Source organism: Centruroides sculpturatus, unplaced genomic scaffold, assembly GCF_000671375.1.
Source record: "Centruroides sculpturatus isolate CEXI.00-Female unplaced genomic scaffold, Cexi_2.0 scaffold156, whole genome shotgun sequence".
Lineage (NCBI taxonomy): Eukaryota > Metazoa > Arthropoda > Arachnida > Scorpiones > Buthidae > Centruroides > Centruroides sculpturatus.
The window spans coordinates 128,939-147,125 of NW_019384398.1; the positions used below are offsets into that span (position 1 = coordinate 128,939).

The following is an 18,187-nucleotide window of genomic DNA, read 5'->3' on the forward strand; positions in this document are numbered from 1 at the left end:
TTCCCACGCCTCCTTTATTCCAGTAAGGGCCTCACGTTTGTTAACAGTCCTATGTAACAAACGCTTTTCCGTTTCTCGTCAGATTCCAATAAACGAAATACGAAGTTTCCTCTTTCGCAGTCGTTTAATTTCCCATTCATTTAATTGAATAACATTCCCGGTTTCCTCAAAACTGTATCAAAGTTCCTTATAATTATCATTTTAATTTAGTTTATATATTGAACGTCTTATTGAAATATTTAACTTTATAATTGGATAGTTGAAAATTAAATTAATCGTAAAACCATTCAGGGTCGTGCACTCGATGTTTATATATGAATTGATTAATTAATTAGTTAATTAAAGAAAGCAGCAAGTTATAGCTTCATTAGATCGTATGAGGCAATTGCTAATTTTTAATTGAAGAAGGTTGGCAAATTTATTATAGATATATTGGAAACCGACTGCTGTATATAACTTAAGGTTAACGTTATTATTCCTTGCGATAACTTATAAAAAAAAAATTCATGCATATCGAAATTATCTTTAAACTGGATAGAGTTAATTGTCGTAGTTGATACTAATGTAATTATAAAAACTGGCACCTCCTCTTCCTTTTGATAAATATGTCATTTGAAATTCTATTTATTTATTTATTATTATCCTATTTCTTTCTGATTATCCTGATTAACATTAACAATTAAAGTTCTAAAGAACAAGTCAGGCTAGTTTGAACAGGTAATAAGAGGTTACATTTCTGGATTGAATTGATTTGAAGATAAAAAGCCATGTTCTGATATCATTGGTGGATTAGCCCTTTGAAGGAAAATATTAAGGGTTATATTAAAGAACAGGAAATAATATTCTAAACCTTAAAATTAAATAAAATCTCTTTATCAAAATGACCGAAAAGTACACATTTAATACTCGTAATTAATTTCTTTAGCAGCTATTTTTATTTAATGGCTCCCATTGTTGAATAATAATTTAAGTCTGACACAAATGTATGTAAATGAACTCTTAGAAGAAGCTAAACAATATAATTAATCTGTTTTATTTGGGGAATTTATATTTATGAAATTGTGTCATAAGTAATCGGTTGTTTTTCTGAAATGTTTTTTTCATAATTTAAGTATATAAATAAACAGATTTTATAATATTCATTTGTTAGTTTTTCCATAAAATAGTGGACAATGGAAAGTCTAATTTTACTTTTAAGAGCAAACAATTGCTTTTTTGAAAAAGTGGGTTATGTGTGGCTAGTCTAGTAGGTCCATTCTGTTGTCACCACAGTATAACCTATTATTTGTCACAGTTCACTGAGTTGAGATGGGACCAATAACTGCATGGTGCCATCTCTTGGTGATTTTCTGCACTAGTGAACACAGCACAAAATAACTACCTGACTATTGTATTTTTATCCTACATTGTTTAACAAGAAACTAAATTAGGACATACCAGGTTTATATCATTAATAAAATTGCTTTTTTGCTATTAAAGAGAAGAACAATAAATTTTCTCTTAAATTGATTTAATCTAAATGAAGAAAGAAGTTAATTTGTAGCGAAAATGAAAGTACGTAATTGGAAACATGTCAAATAATACAAAAAAAAAAAAAAAAAAGAAACCAGAAAAATTAATTATAGAATTTTGTTTATTGCAAATATTTTTTTAAATTTATAATTTTGTTTGTTTTTTTTAGGATTTTCAGGTACAAACTGTGAAATCAATATCGATGACTGTCCAGGCAATCTTTGTCAAAATGGTGCCACATGTAATGATGGTATAAATAGTTATACTTGTCATTGTCCATCTACTTATACAGGTTTGTATAGAATGAAAGCTATATTACGAGTAAAATTTAATGCAAAATAGAGTAGATTTTTAAAAATGTTTTCGCTCTTTACTTTAGGGCAGTACTGTAGCAAAGATGTTGACGAATGTGCTATGCGTCCAAATGTGTGTAAGAACGGCGCGACCTGTACTAACACCGTAGGAGGATTTTCTTGCATCTGTGTGAATGGATGGACGGGACCAGACTGTAGTGAAAATATTGATGATTGCGCTGTCGCGGCATGTTTCAATGGTGCAACCTGCCATGATCGTGTAGGTTCATTTTATTGTCAATGCGCACCAGGAAAAACAGGTAATGATAATGAAAACAATTTGTCTTAAATGATTTAGTAAAATAATTAAAAATTTCCAGATATTAAATAATTGTCTTTTAATCTTAGGATTATTATGCCATTTGGATGATGCCTGCGCTAGCAATCCATGTCACGAAGGTGCCATCTGTGATACGAGTCCTATAGATGGTACTTATATATGTTCTTGCCCAGGTGGTTTCAAAGGTGTTGAGTGCACAGTAGATGTAGACGAATGTGCTGAAGGTAGTTATATTTTACGTATTAAATTATTTAATCTAAGAATGCTTTAAAGTAATTTTTACATTACAGCAAGTTAAACGTAACAGCATTTCTTACAAATGCAAAAAAAATCTTTTGCTTCTTGGTTGTTGATTGCTTCATGCATCCTTGCAATTATGGATTAATCTCTTTTAATAGCATGTTTTAAAATACATGTAATTCATTAATTTTACTACATTAACACATCATTTCAATTTAATTATATACTTAAAACTTGACTTAATAATTAAATATCTGTAATTAATATAAATTTTAATACATTTACATTTTTCTTAATATTAAATGAAAATTCATAATGAAATATTTAAAAAATATATCAGTATATATATTAATTAGATTGGATTTTAAAAGCACTACATTAATAGTTTTGACTCATCAATAAGTTTAATTGGTTTAAGATTTGATCTAATCTCATAATTTCTAATATATTTAAATATATTGTAATTTTAATCATGCATAAAACATTAATTTATCTAAAAGATGTTTTATTATAATGAATAAATTAAATTGTATTAATTCTGACAGTGCTACATAATTATGAACTGATTGACAGAAACATGTCTTAAGTGAAAGCTAATAATTAAAAGTGAAAAAAAATATTGTAAAATTTGTTATGCTGTATTACTTAATAATAAACATGCATTAATTTAATGTTTATAAATATTTTTTAATATGAGGTTGTTGTTAAATTATTGTTATTATTATTATTATTATTAATTATATAAAATTATATGATAAACATTAATTCTTTTAATAAAGGAATTCTATAGAAATTTTTTTTATAACATAGTTGTTTTGCTAGGATCACCTTGTGAACATGGTGGAAGTTGTGTAAATACTCCTGGATCGTTTCAATGTAACTGCACAAAAGGATTTACAGGACCAAGATGCGAAATAAATATCAATGAATGCGATTCCAATCCATGCCAGAATGACGGAACTTGTCTTGATGAAAGAGGAGGATTTAGATGTGTCTGTATGCCAGGTATGTATAGTTGTATATTTAAAATTTACAATTATTTTATGTGATAATTAATTTCATTATTATTCATTCTGTTTTATAGGTTATACTGGCACTCATTGTGAAATTGACATAGATGAATGTATGCCAAACCCATGTCTGAATGTAGGGATTTGCACAGATTTAATAAATGGTTTTAAGTGCCTCTGTAATATTGGATTTTCTGGAAAGAAATGTGAAATTAATGAAGATGACTGTTTGAGTCACCCTTGCCAAAATCGTGGTACATGCACTGACGGAATTGCAAGTTACACATGTGATTGTCCTCCCGGTGAGAATTATTTGTTTAAGTATTTTGTAAAAAAAATAAATAAGCATTCAATTATTAAGATGCTGTATTTAAAACAGGTTTTACAGGAAATAATTGCGAGAATAATATTAATGACTGTCAGTCATCTCCTTGTCATCATGGTGAATGTATTGATGGTACTAACTCATTCACATGCAACTGCCATCCAGGTTATACTGGCTTTCTTTGTCAGACACAAATCAACGAATGTATTAGTAATCCTTGTCAGCACGGTGGCTTTTGTGAAGATCTCATTAATGGTTATCAGTGCCGCTGTCTGTCTGGCACTTCTGGTCCAAATTGTGAATATAATGAAAATGAATGTTCTAGTAATCCGTGTCGTAATGGTGCCTTGTGCATTGATGGAATAAATTCTTATAATTGTAAATGCTTATCTGGATTCACAGGTACGAGTATTTAATATTTAAATAAAATGTTTACTGAAATTAACAATAAAGCTAAAAATTTAAATTTAAAGTATATATACATATTTTATTTTTTAAATGAATTTTAATGATTATTTGCTTTTATAAATATAAATAATAACAAATATGTATTGTTTGTTATTGAAAAAAATAAACATTTAATTTTAAATACTATTAATTTAATGAGGATAATGTTATTTGTAGATCTTATAATAATTGTATAGAAACCTCACAAGTGAATAATAATTGTTTAATTATTCATTTATTGAAAATGAATAATAGTTGATTTGATTAAATTATTTGCATTAAATTTTTCTTGAAATTATAGGCATTCATTGCGAAACAAACATTGATGATTGTGCAAGTAATCCATGCTTTAATGGAGGAATTTGTACTGATCTCATTGACGGATTCAGATGTGATTGTCCGAGGGGATACTACGATGCTCGATGTTTGTCTGATGTCAATGAATGTGCCAGCAATCCCTGTCAGAATGGTGGAACTTGTGAAGATGAAGTGAACCGTTTCATATGTCATTGTAAAGAAGGTAATCTCTCTAGTATTTTTATTTTAATTGAATGGGTTCGTTGAACCATTAAAATTCCATTAAAAATTACTTAATAATTAACATCTATAAAAAGAATTTAATAAATATTTTGATGTTTTTTTATTTCAAACTTTGTTATGCAATCAAAAAGAAAAAATCTTTTTACTTTAAGTCTTCTGGAAAAAATTAGTTTTATTAACAAATTTAAATGTTTTATAAACAGGTTATGGAGGACACCGATGTGAATTAGATATAGATGAATGCCAATCTAATCCTTGCCAGCATGGAGGAAGTTGTTTTGATGCTTTAGCAAGTTACAGTTGCAACTGTGTGCTTGGTTACACAGGAAAAAACTGTGAAACTAATGTAGATGATTGTTCAAGCAATCCTTGTCTTAATGATGGTTCTTGTATAGATTTAGTCAATGCTTACCAGTGTGTCTGTGAAGTGCCATTTACTGGAAGAAATTGTGAAGTAGAACTTGATCCTTGTTCTCCAAATAAATGCAGAAATGGTGCAAAGTGCATTCCTTCATCTAACTATTTAGATTTTGCATGTACATGTGAATTAGGTTATACAGGTAATTATACATTTAATTTTAAATACAGTATTCTCTTTTAGTTCTTTAATGCTTGTATAAAATTTATAAGTTAAATTTATTGAATTAGGACGACTCTGCGATGAAGATATTGATGAATGTGCCATATCTTCTCCATGTCGTAATGGTGCAACTTGTGTTAATATTAATGGATCCTACTCATGTCTCTGTTCCTTAGGTTATGAAGGCAGAGACTGCCTTATAAACACCGATGATTGTGCATCTTGTAAGTATTCAGAAATATTTCTAAATTTCCAGTGAATATATTGTTTTAATGATTTTAAAATGATACAGTTCCCTGCCAAAATGGAGGTACTTGTTTGGATGGCATAGGAGAATACAATTGTCTTTGCATTGATGGTTTTGGAGGTAAACACTGTGAAACAGATGTAAATGAATGTGCCAGTGATCCATGTCAGAATGGTGCTACATGTAATGATTATGTGAATAGTTACACATGTACATGCCCATTAGGATTTAGTGGTACAAATTGTCAAACAAACGATGAAGATTGCACATCCAGGTAGTAATATAAATTTAAATTTTGAAGTTTTATTGTATAATTGAAATTTAAAAATTATTATTAATTTATTTATTTTTTTAGTTCATGTATGAATGGAGGAACTTGTATAGATGGTATAAACAACTATACTTGCCAATGTACTCCTGGTTATACAGGTTCCAATTGCCAATATCATATTAATGAATGTGATTCTCAACCATGCCAGAATGGCGCAACTTGTGTGGATCATGTTGGGTATTTTATTTGTCATTGTCCATTTGGATACAAAGGATTAAGATGTGAGGTAAAATAAACTTACTTATAAGAATAAACCACCACCTTAAATGGTAATATAATTTCAAACTCAAATGTTTTTGGCTTAATTTATAGACCATTGTCAGCAGTTCTTTAATATTAAATTAAATTTTTGTTTAAGATGGTGGTTTAGTCTTCTAAACTAAATAACAGCATAAACAGTATATTATAAATTTACTATTTTCTTTATATTTTAATACAGTTTCTTAAGTATAAATGATGTTTTTTTCCTTAGACTTTTGTTGATTGGTGTAGTACAAATCCATGCATGAATGGTGCAACATGTAAACAGATTAATAATACTTATCGGTGCACCTGTAAGCCAGGATGGACTGGGATGCTTTGTGATGTTTCAATGGTATCTTGTGTGGATGCTGCTGCTCAAAAGGGTAAGTTATCTTTGTTGAAGAATTTTTATATTATTACATTATAATATAAACATTCAAATGTACATATCTTGTATGAATAATTTAATTTTTTATATCACAGTTATGTAATTCATAACAAATTTAATAAAAATGAAAAAAATTTTTGGAAAGTTTTTTTTATAAGGAGAGTTTCTGATTAGTTAAAATGTAAAATTTCTAAGTCATTGAACATTTTTAATAGTATTTGATTTCCATATAATGATTTTATAACTTTCATTTTAAATTACTCTGAAAATTATTTTAAAGATAGACAAAACCAGTTTATTTTATAATTTCTTCAAATAGAATTGTATAATGTCAATAACCATTTTCAAAATTTTCATTAATCTCAAACTGCATCATTACATTATAATTTCTTTTTAGTAACTTTATAAAGGGCAATTTCCTGTACACACATTTCTTGACTATAACATAAATCCTCAAATTATGTACGATAGTAATAATGTTGATAATTTCAAAGTCATTTGTGGATAGTTGTGCCTCTTTAAATGATAAATTCTTGCTTTTAATAATTCTACTTAAAATCAAGAAATATTTTTATAATTTTGTTAATATAATGTTAATACTTAAACATGTTTCATTTAAATCAAATTTTACAGGATAATTCACTTAAAGTATTTTATTTATAAATAATTACCCCATTTGAGAACATTATAGAACTTAATACATCACTATATTTGAAAACCTGCAAATGATTCTTAACAATTTTGATTCCCATTATATAACTTTTTCTATTTCTAATTGTGATTATTATTTGATAGAAAATAAAATATAGGTTCCAATTCCTTTGAAGTTACTTAATTGGTAAAGGGTAAATTTCAAATGTCTGTTAAACTTTTATTTGTTTTATTTACAGTTTGATAGACTTAAACTCTACTTTTTCCTCATTTCTCATTAAATTATAATAAAAAGATGTGCTAATTAATGATATAGAAAAGTAATTTGAAATTAATTCAGATATTCTACATCAAAATACAGGGAAAATTAACATAGTTTAATATAATACAACCTTTTAAATGGATAAGTTTATTATGATATTAGTTATTGTGCACTATGAGATTGCAAAGAGAATTTAATTAATAATTATTAAACTCTCCTTTGGTTGCCTCATTCAAAGTATAGATAACAGTAATAATAATAATTAAATATTAAATTGTAAGTAATTATTTCTCTTTAATTTAAAACAGGAATTGAATTGCATGAACTTTGTAAAAATGAAGGCACCTGTGAAAATATTGGTAACAGTCATCACTGTATTTGTGCTGATGGCTATGAAGGCAGTTACTGTCAAAACGAAATTAATGAATGTATTTCACAACCTTGTCAAAATGGTGCTAGGTGTAATGATTTAATTGGACAGTACACATGTGATTGTCTTCCTGGATTTCAAGGTTAGTTATTATGTCATTATACATTAAATTAAAATGAAAGATCAAGTATTTTATATACATATATTATTTAATTAGGTTTAAATTGTGAATTTAACATTAATGACTGTGATCCCAATCCGTGTCGAAACGGAGGAACGTGCCATGATCTCATCAACAAATTCGTATGCTCTTGTCCACATGGCACTTTAGGAATTTTATGTGAAATTGATGTTAATGACTGTTTTGAGGGTGCCTGCCATCATGGAGGAACATGTCTTGATAAAGTTGGAAATTATGAGTGCAAGTGTCCACCTGGATTTGTCGGACCTAGGTATGTTATGTTTTTACTTTAGTTAGTTTTATTACTTAGAATTAACCTATATTAAATGCTATTTATATCTTTATAGATGCGAAGGTGATGTAAATGAATGTTTATCCAATCCATGTAATCATTTTGGAACTCAAGATTGTGTTCAGTTAATCAATGATTATCGTTGCGATTGTAAAAATGGTTTCATGGGGAGACACTGTGAGATAGAAGTAAATTTCTGTGAATCAAACCCATGCTTAAATGGAGGTGTCTGCAGGAGTAAATCCAAAAGTCATTTTTGTATTTGTGCAGATGTAAGCAAATTTTTTATTAAGTTTTTTTTTGTTATATTCAGATAAAAAAAATTAATTATTACTCCTAATTAATTAGGGATTCTGGGGTGATAACTGTGGACTTACAAATACAACTTGTGCTAGTAATCCTTGTCAAAATGGTGGCCAGTGTAGACCCAATAAATCTGGATATGTGTGCACCTGTCCTGTAGGCATTGGTGGTAAACATTGTGAGAAAGATATTTTAAATGAATGTTTATCATCCCCATGCTTAAATGGAGGATCATGCTTTGATGCTATAGGTGAGGAAATACATATGACTAAAGTAATTTTTAAAAAAACATGGAAAACATGATTTAATTTTAATATATTTTCATAGGAAAATTTGAATGTGAATGCCCACCAACTTGGAATGGACTTAAATGCGAAGCATTTGATAGTAATTTCAAAGGAGGACTAGGCATTTCTATTCCTAAAACACCTAAACTGCAATTTCCCACAGAGGACGATAAGAAGAAATGTGAGATAGAACAATGCAGAAAAAAGGCAGGAAATCGAGAATGTAACGAAGAATGCAATAATTATGCATGTAGTTTTGATGCCGGAGACTGTTCGCTAGGTAAAATAAATTTAATGACATTATTATTTTTTTAAATTAAACTACTTATTGAAAAATAATTATATTTTGAATCAATGTTTTGTTAGGAATCAATCCTTGGGCAAACTGTTCGGCTGCCATCAGCTGTTGGGATGTTTTTAAAAATGGAAAGTGTGACATGGATTGCAATAATATGGACTGTTTATATGATGGATTTGATTGCACCCAGCAGTTACTTCCTTGCAAGTACGTTAAATTCTAGAATTTAGATAATTTAGCAGAATCATTTTTATTTTTTACATAGAAAATAAATTAAGTGTAATCTGTAATTTGATACAAAATTACATGAATGAGTTTGAGAAATCACTCAAATTATTTAATTTAAAAATCTAACTCATTCTGGTATTTTCTGGCAAACAATATTGTCTGTTATCAAAATTTGACTAGAGGATATTTTACAGATTTTGAAGAAAAATAATTGCATAATTTTCTTCAATTTAGATATTAAGAATATGAAATACTTAATAACAATTTTCATTTAAGTGAACATGGGAACTTATCAATTGTAATTATTGAATATAATCTTGCATCTATAACATACAATATGCTACTAATTAAATTTTAATTAAATTTTTATATGAAAATTTTATATCTAGTAAAATAACCTACATTGATTTTTTTAAAATAGTGAACAGTATGATACTTACTGCCTAAAGAATTATGGCAATGGATATTGTGATTTTGGTTGTAATAATGAAGAGTGTAATTGGGATGGTCTGGACTGTGAACCCGATCCACCTATGCTGGCTGATGGTTCTCTAAATATTATTCTCATGATAGATCCAGAGGTATTTATAATAATTTAATAAGAATTTTTTTATTAAACAAATCCAAACTTCTATTTTAAGCTTTTGTTTTTTTCTCCAGGTATTCAGAAATAACTCTGTTGCATTTCTTCGAGAAATTGGTTATCACTTGAGGACAAATGTTAGAGTGAAAAATGACGAAAATGGTTTTCCCATGATATATCTTTGGAAACCCACTAAAGATCATCATTATGGAGCATCAGTTGGGTAGGTTACTTAAAATGATTGCTTTTGTTTAAATTCAGCTTTTTTATTTGTGTTTAACACTCTTAATATTCTATCAGAACTCAGGTCATGCTTGAAATTGATAACAGAAAATGTCTTAAAAGTAAAAAAGGCGAATGTTTTCAGACTGCTTCAAAAGTGAGTTTTGCCTAGATAAATGTTTAGCTATTTTAATAATTATTTACAAAAAATAAATAAATTTCTTTCACTATACAGGCTGCACAGTTTCTGGCCGCTGCCCACACTCGTCGCGATCTTCGCACCAACTTTGACATCGAAGAAATCAGCGGTGACAGTGATTATGGATCCAGTAAAGGAATTGATGCAGCATATCCCAATATGGTTTACATAGTTATAGGCATAATTGTGATAGTACTCCTTGGGCTTCTGATTGGTGTATTAATCACAACACAAAGAAAAAGAGCAAGAGGAATAACTTGGTTTCCCGAAGGATTTTTCCGAGCAAATAGCAGTCAAAGACGTAGGTCACGAAGAAGAGGACCAGATGGACAAGAAATGAGGTAAATTCTGCATTTTAAATGTTTTACAAGTATACTGATTAGTGAATTAGTGCTGCTTTAATTATTGCATGTAACACTAAATTAATGATGAATCATAAATTTAGGGCATTCATTTTAATGAGTTAAACAATGAGAAAACAATTTATATTTTAGTTTTGAAATACTACTCAATTAATACACAACTCGATTAATTATGTTATTCAAGTTAATTGATACAACTGTTGATGATGTACAAAATTTACCAGAAAATTTCTGATAAAGATAAGTGTCAGTTAAACTCTTATGACTTATTCAAATTTCTAGGAAATTTTGGTGTTTACTTACCAAACTTTATAGGTAGAACAATTTCACAAACTTCTTAATACTTTTTTGATCAGGATTGTTTGGCTGATTATCTATCAATTAGATATTCAGCAAATGATGAAATAATGCTAGTCAACTGCAGACTTATTGATCAAATGCAATATTAGAATATGTGTTTTGATATTTTTTATACTCTATAAAAACTAAAATCATAAGGTAATATACAGATTTATAATTACTTTAGAATTTGTAAAACTCCCATAAGTTATTGTAAGATACTGAAATAATATAAAATATTAAAACATTTTCAATTAAGTAGCAGTACTTTTTTCATTATGTTACAGACTGAAGTTTTCAATATAAATACAAATAAATCAAAATTTAGTATAGTTTCTTTTATCTTCTATCTGTTTTTATACTGTGAAAGAAGATTATGAACAAAGAAGCAAAATAAAATCTTATCACTATTGTGATATTTATCAGTAGTAACTAAGGTAAAAGTACTCTGTATTTTATAAATTATCATTTAGTTGATTTAATTTATGTTAAGTCATGTGGCATCAAGTTTAATTCCACTCAAATTTTGAAAATTCTAAATTACAATACTAATACAATTCTCTATAATTCCAAAAAATTACTGAGAAATAATTATACTCTCATTGACTTATCCGGTAATGAGTAATGAATATTGTAATAGGGGATGTTGAGTTAGATATTGGATTTAGTCAACTATTAGTTATTTTATTAAGCACAAATAAACATCTATTTTAAAAATTATATATAAATCACATAACAAGAATGCATATCCATATAGCCAAGCATCAAAGGGACGTCATACAAGTGATGGAATTAAGTAGGAGGGGGTCTTAAGTGGTAGTTTAGAACCTGCTTGGAAGGAGTGCAAATGTTGCAGGCTAACTTTTGTGTGGAAGACAATATACACACGGGAATACTTGTAATTCTCCAAGCTTTGGACAACATTTGTTAGATCCCTAAAATAGTTTTTACACTTTTAGGGATTGTTTGATTGAAGATTGTACTCTCATTATATAACTCTATTTATCTTTTCTATTCAGTCATGTTTATTTTTACACTGTTTTTATGAATTTTATTTGTGTTTATTTTAAGAAAGTTATGTTTTGTCTTAATTTTAATCTTAATTGCTTACTGGGTAAAAATCAAATGGCTACTTTATTTAAATTTAAATTTGCATTTCTTATTCCTTATCCATTAGTTTGCCTGATGATGAAAGTGTTATTTATCAAAAGTGTATCTTTTAATTTAGTGAAGATCTTTAACACTAAAGACTGTTTTGTTTTGATAGTGAGAATATTCTCCTCTGTAACATTGTTTTATTTTTTTACAAACTTTTTATTCAATTGCAATTTTCATGTAAAGTAATTCCATATTTATTACTTGATCATAGAGGAAAAATTAGGTTATGTTGTGTTTAAAGTTAATTCAACCAGTAAAAGACTTAAATTATATAAAACAAAATAAAACTTTAAAATTTCCAAAAATATAATTGAATGTCTGTGTTAACATTAATTGCAACAATAAACAATAATCAGTTGTAATTTATTACTGTCATCATGTTTTATTGTAGTTGTTTATTGCTAAGAACTAGTAACAAACACTTGAAAAACACTACTGACACTATCTGCCCTCACTAGTATTTCAGATCTTAACTATTTATTACTTAGTATTTACTGAATCTTGGCTCCCAACAAATTTCAGCATAGGAAAAGCTAAGGATAAAGGATATATTTAATTGATAAGATAAAGATTTAGATAGAATAAATGTTTATACATTATGTTTTACAGGAACTTAAATAAGCAACCATCAACAAATCGAGTAGACGTTAACGATAACACTGCAGTTCCTCCGCCCGATAATGGATTGGCTTGGAACGACGACGATATCGACCACCCACCTCTGAAGAAAATGAAAAGTGAAAAATCTTCAAAGATTACTTACAACAATGATACCCATTCTACTTCGGTTTCTGCAGAATATGATAGCGACCCCCGACAGTGGACCCAACAACATCTTGATGCTGCGGACGTGAGAAATCCTGATATAGTTGCTCTCACTCCACCGCAGGGAGAAGGCGATTTAGAAGCAGGAAATGCTAATGTCGATGTTCAAGGACCAGGTAAATGATTTAGTCTCCATCTTTTATATTCCTCTTGTGTAAAAATTTGAGATTAACTTAATTCTCCTTGCTTAGGTGGACTCACTCCATTGATGCTCGCATCATTTCGAGGAGGCGGTTTGGATAACGGAGAGGAAGTGGAGGATGAGGACGGTTCTGTCAGTATGATTCAAGATCTTTTAATGCAAGGAGCAAAGATTAATATGACAACTGAAAGAACAGGTAATATTTTAAAAAATATTTAATTATGTGTGTCCCAATGCAAAATTTTAAAAAAAATTTCAATATTTTTTTAAATTTTGATGCTTGTTTTTAGGTGAAACATCGCTTCACCTTGCAGCAAGATATGCAAGAGCAGATGCAGCTAAGCGATTATTGGATGCTGGTGCCGATGCTAATGCTCCAGATAATACAGGTAGAACTCCATTGCATGCAGCCGTAGCAGCCGATGCTCAAGGAGTGTTTCAAGTAAGAAATTTTAATTAAAATGTGTTGGATATAGAACACAATAAAATTTCATTATTTAATTAAAAACTTTATTCTGTTAGATATTATTAAGGAATAGAGCTACTAATCTTAATGCTCGCATGCGAGATGGCACGACTCCTCTTATTTTGGCAGCTAGATTAGCTATCGAGGGAATGGTTGAAGATCTCATCAATGCAGAGGTTGACATAAATGCCGCAGATGATCATGGTAATATTTTTAAAAATCTATCAAAAAGTTTGAGTAAGAGTGCAAATCACTTATATTTGTTTTTTAAATATTATTTTAGGTAAAACTCCTCTTCATTGGGCTGCAGCTGTAAACAATGTTGATGCTGTGCGTGTATTATTGGCACACGGTGCAAATAGAGATCCACAGAATAATAAAGAAGAGACACCACTGTTTCTGGCAGCTAGAGAAGGAAGTTATCATGCAGCAAAAATTCTCCTGGAGCATTTTGCCAACAGGGAAATTACTGATCACATGGATCGACTGCCAAGAGACGTCGCTTTAGAACGAATGCATCATGACATCGTTCGACTCCTGGACGACTATGTTTTGCCGAGTCCACAAATCACCATGGTTCCCAATGGTCCGATGGGGGCGACTTCACCAACCGTATCCGTCTCTGGCTCGACTAAGTCAAAGACCAAAAAGCGAGCTAAAATAAATAATATGAATGCCTTGGCAAGAGATAATAACGAGCCAGTATCGCCAGTCAACGAAAATGCAATGAGGAGAAAGGCATCGGTAAAGAAGCGTAAGGAACCCATTTCCATGACTGGATTGGATGGCTCCATGAGTCTCTCACCTGTGAATTCATTAGAATCGCCACATGCTACTGTTTGCATAGATTCTGGTTCTCCTACAATTGACAACAGTTTATATAATGGACACTCTCTCACTCACATCAATTTAGACAATTGCACGACTCATCTACTGTCAATCAAGCAGCCTCCAGCTTATGAGGACTGCGTGAAAAACGTGCCACAAGTCTACAGAGCGTTGGGAGGAATGGAAATGACTGGACAGTTGTATATAAAAAGTGGAGGATTAATGGTTCCTCTTCAAACTACTCAATCCATCAAACCGCAACCTAGACAAATACCTAATAGTATGGGATCGGCACACATTCCAAATTCATTGCCATACACAGTGTCGACTCCCATCAAGCAATGTCCCGCACTCCCCACATCACCGACTCACATGGCAGCCATGAGAGCCGCGCACCAGCAGAAAACAAACCAGTTGCAGCACAGTGCCAATATTCCCACCTCCTACGACTATCAAAATGCAAACGCTGATCTTCAGCACATCGTGGGAGTGGCGGGAATGAAAACCAGCGTGCCTTCGATGACCCCCAACAACCAGCAAGTTGTGTATTCCCATCCCTACCACTATCCCACTCCACCTTCACAACACAGTCAGAGCGGATCAGAATCCACGCCACAACACTATCTCCACCCTCCGGAAACCTATCTCACGCCCTCGCCAGAGTCTCCGGGGCAGTGGTCGAGTTCCTCTCCCCACTCGGCGCAGTCCGATTGGTCCGAGGGCATCTCGAGCCCCATCGGTCCCTCGAACCTGCAGATGGCACCGCCGGCAGATCCCGGCCAGTCCCAGATGCACCAGCATCAGCAGTCGACGCCGTCTTCACAATCACAGCAGTCGTCTCAGAACAACCAAAGTCAAGCGGAAGCAGTATTTATTTGAAAGTGCATTCGGAGATAATTTTCAGTGCCTTAAACATTGTAAAAGACTCGACTCTCGTTTCATCCGACAAACCGAAGCACCCCTCGAGAGTCTTCCAGTGTCACTAAAGCATTATTCGAAGAAACAATTTATTTATTTGATTCATCTAACGAACAACTAGTGGCAATCTCCAAAACATTCTCATTGTTTTCATGTAAATTCATCTTCATCGTTTTTTTAATTTTAGATTTCATAAGAACGAAGACTATTTGGATGCCAACGGTTTTCAAACACCGAAAACCAAGAATCGGTCAGTGCATTTTATTTTTTCTAATACCATTTCGTGCCAGTTTTTAGATCTGTCGAAGACAGCCATTTTGAAATTCGAGAGAGAGACGGGTGATGCCAAATTTTACGCATCTGCACAGAGTTCCGCAAACAACGATGCCTTTTTGTAAGTTTAGTGTACAAAGCCATACCAGAAAAGTGTAAAAAGGATAGATCTGCTAAATGTAAATATTATATATATATATATTTTTTTTTTATATCTACTTAGTTGTTAGGACCAACTGGTGTTAATTAAATGAGAAAACAAGTAGTTACTCTGCAAATCCCTCAACTGTTTCGAAGACATTCCGAAAAATTTCGGGACCATTCTATTGTTACAAATTTTTAATGTTAGTTGCTCAGTTTATATTTTATTATTTTTTCGCCAAATTTATTTAAGGTTTTACTCAATTTTTAACAATGCGGCGGCAGCTATGTTATTCTACATACATTTTAGAAAACAAACTCGTCACGCGCAGTTAACAACGTAGGGAATTTTATATTGAAATTTTACACAGAAATATATTTTTGTATAAAGTAGACACTGTTAAATTGTATCACACCAGTTTTGAACATAAAAATACATTTCATATTGTAATATTTTTCTACCTATATATAAGAAAATAAAGGTATTATTATTATTAACAATAAATGTGTCTGACTCAAATTAATAAACAGTATTTTAAGAGGGCTTAAACCATTTATTACAGTATATATATATATATATATATTTAGAATAAAAATAATAGATTTTTTTGTTATATTTTTTATACAACTTTACAGTAAAAGTTCTTGAAAGTTACAATTAGATATGTTTAGTTGGAGTACAAGAAAATATGTGGCCTTTATATATGTTTTTATATTATAAAAGAATAAAACATTGCAGCACGTTAACTTTTGATTCGTTTATATGTTTTCTTTGTTGCAAAGACCCGAAGTCCGCTTCCGGTGAGCAAAGTTTAAACGGACAGACTTGGGATTTTGCATTTTGATATAGTAAAAGTAAGTTTGAGGTATATTCGAGATTTTATATATATATGTATATAGATATAGAGGGGTGGAAGATTTTTAGGTCTTTTCGTGTACTCTTGCCAACATGTTTTGCACTTTGGCCAGACCGCTGCCGAAGACGCTGTTGGCACTGGAAGCGGAGGAAATAGAAGTTCTGACCGGTCTGCCTATTATTGTACCCTCCGATTCCGTACCGCTGCTGGTACTGGACGTGACCACGGACGACCTTCGTGGCATCCTCGAGCGAACGAAGGGCGACGGTTTGACGGTGTTTGTGTATGGGCACACTTCTACGATCGGATCGTTTGTCCATAACTTGAAAATACACGAGTGTTTTTTAACGTTCCGCTTAAAAGGTAGGGTTTATTAGAATGGTTTAAGGTTTTAAACAATACTCACGTTATCCGATTCCTTTGTCCATTTTAGTACGGCTTCGTCGTCACCGTAACAACCTGCGCAACTGATTATAATTGGTTCGGTTTTGGATCTGAAAAGGGGTTAAAAAAAACGTTGTCTTAGCTACTCTTTGGTATTTTTCAATACAAGGTATATCTGATAAAGATTAACTGTAGGTGTTTAAGCTATTCAAGATAAGACTAATAATTAGAAATATTAAGGCTATGGAGGACCCGATTAATCAAAATATCCAGAAGAATTTTTCATGGATGGTCTGTCTGATCTACCATGGATATGTAAAAAGGCTCTGTTGTGCCTACAGGGGAGAAAGAGTTAGGAAAAAATACAGGCTTTATCATAGAAAAAAGTACTGTTTATTGAGACATTTTACCATTAGTATCTGTGACGTATATTCTTCTATGCTGTAATAAATTAATAGCCAGCCGCAACAAATTTGAAATGTAATTGCTTGAAACGACATGTTCTAATTTAAATTTGGCATGTAACTTGTTTATAAGGGGCTATCAACTTTTGAGGGTTAAAAAGGTCAAAGGGGTAGGAAGATATGATACGTGACCCATTTCTATCTCGATAGGAGTCGGACTNATAATGTTAATACTTAAACATATTTCATTTAAATCAAATTTTACAGGATAATTCACTTAAAGTATTTTATTTATAAATAATTACCCCATTTGAGAACATTATAGAACTTAATACATCACTATATTTGAAAACCTGCAAATGATTCTTAACAATTTTGATTCCCATTATATAACTTTTTCTATTTCTAATTGTGATTATTATTTGATAGAAAATAAAATATAGGTTCCAATTCCTTTGAAGTTACTTAATTGGTAAAGGGTAAATTTCAAATGTCTGTTAAACTTTTATTTGTTTTATTTACAGTTTGATAGACTTAAACTCTACTTTTTCCTCATTTCTCATTAAATTATAATAAAAAGATGTGCTAATTAATGATATAGAAAAGTAATTTGAAATTAATTCAGATATTCTACATCAAAATACAGGGAAAATTAACATAGTTTAATATAATACAACCTTTTAAATGGATAAGTTTATTATGATATTAGTTATTGTGC

The 18,187-nt window shown here is 30.8% G+C and overlaps 1 protein-coding gene across 1 annotated transcript in view; it reads left to right on the top strand.

Moving 5' to 3' along the window:
• LOC111618495 (neurogenic locus Notch protein-like) overlaps positions 1 to 18,187 on the top strand; it is a 47,946-nt gene that overhangs the window by 21,014 nt on the left and 8,745 nt on the right. The window contains exons 6-32 of the mRNA XM_023360035.1: positions 1,682 to 1,804; positions 1,892 to 2,125; positions 2,214 to 2,369; positions 3,196 to 3,390; positions 3,470 to 3,697; positions 3,775 to 4,122; positions 4,469 to 4,687; positions 4,911 to 5,267; positions 5,356 to 5,511; positions 5,580 to 5,808; positions 5,890 to 6,091; positions 6,338 to 6,491; positions 7,718 to 7,921; positions 7,997 to 8,231; positions 8,308 to 8,524; positions 8,601 to 8,805; positions 8,883 to 9,122; positions 9,209 to 9,347; positions 9,790 to 9,949; positions 10,029 to 10,174; positions 10,252 to 10,330; positions 10,409 to 10,713; positions 12,841 to 13,172; positions 13,248 to 13,394; positions 13,489 to 13,640; positions 13,721 to 13,868; positions 13,948 to 15,368. Of these exons, the coding sequence (XP_023215803.1) occupies positions 1,682 to 1,804; positions 1,892 to 2,125; positions 2,214 to 2,369; positions 3,196 to 3,390; positions 3,470 to 3,697; positions 3,775 to 4,122; positions 4,469 to 4,687; positions 4,911 to 5,267; positions 5,356 to 5,511; positions 5,580 to 5,808; positions 5,890 to 6,091; positions 6,338 to 6,491; positions 7,718 to 7,921; positions 7,997 to 8,231; positions 8,308 to 8,524; positions 8,601 to 8,805; positions 8,883 to 9,122; positions 9,209 to 9,347; positions 9,790 to 9,949; positions 10,029 to 10,174; positions 10,252 to 10,330; positions 10,409 to 10,713; positions 12,841 to 13,172; positions 13,248 to 13,394; positions 13,489 to 13,640; positions 13,721 to 13,868; positions 13,948 to 15,368 (6,731 nt within the window). The remainder of the gene's footprint in view (positions 1 to 1,681; positions 1,805 to 1,891; positions 2,126 to 2,213; positions 2,370 to 3,195; positions 3,391 to 3,469; positions 3,698 to 3,774; positions 4,123 to 4,468; positions 4,688 to 4,910; positions 5,268 to 5,355; positions 5,512 to 5,579; positions 5,809 to 5,889; positions 6,092 to 6,337; positions 6,492 to 7,717; positions 7,922 to 7,996; positions 8,232 to 8,307; positions 8,525 to 8,600; positions 8,806 to 8,882; positions 9,123 to 9,208; positions 9,348 to 9,789; positions 9,950 to 10,028; positions 10,175 to 10,251; positions 10,331 to 10,408; positions 10,714 to 12,840; positions 13,173 to 13,247; positions 13,395 to 13,488; positions 13,641 to 13,720; positions 13,869 to 13,947; positions 15,369 to 18,187) is intronic.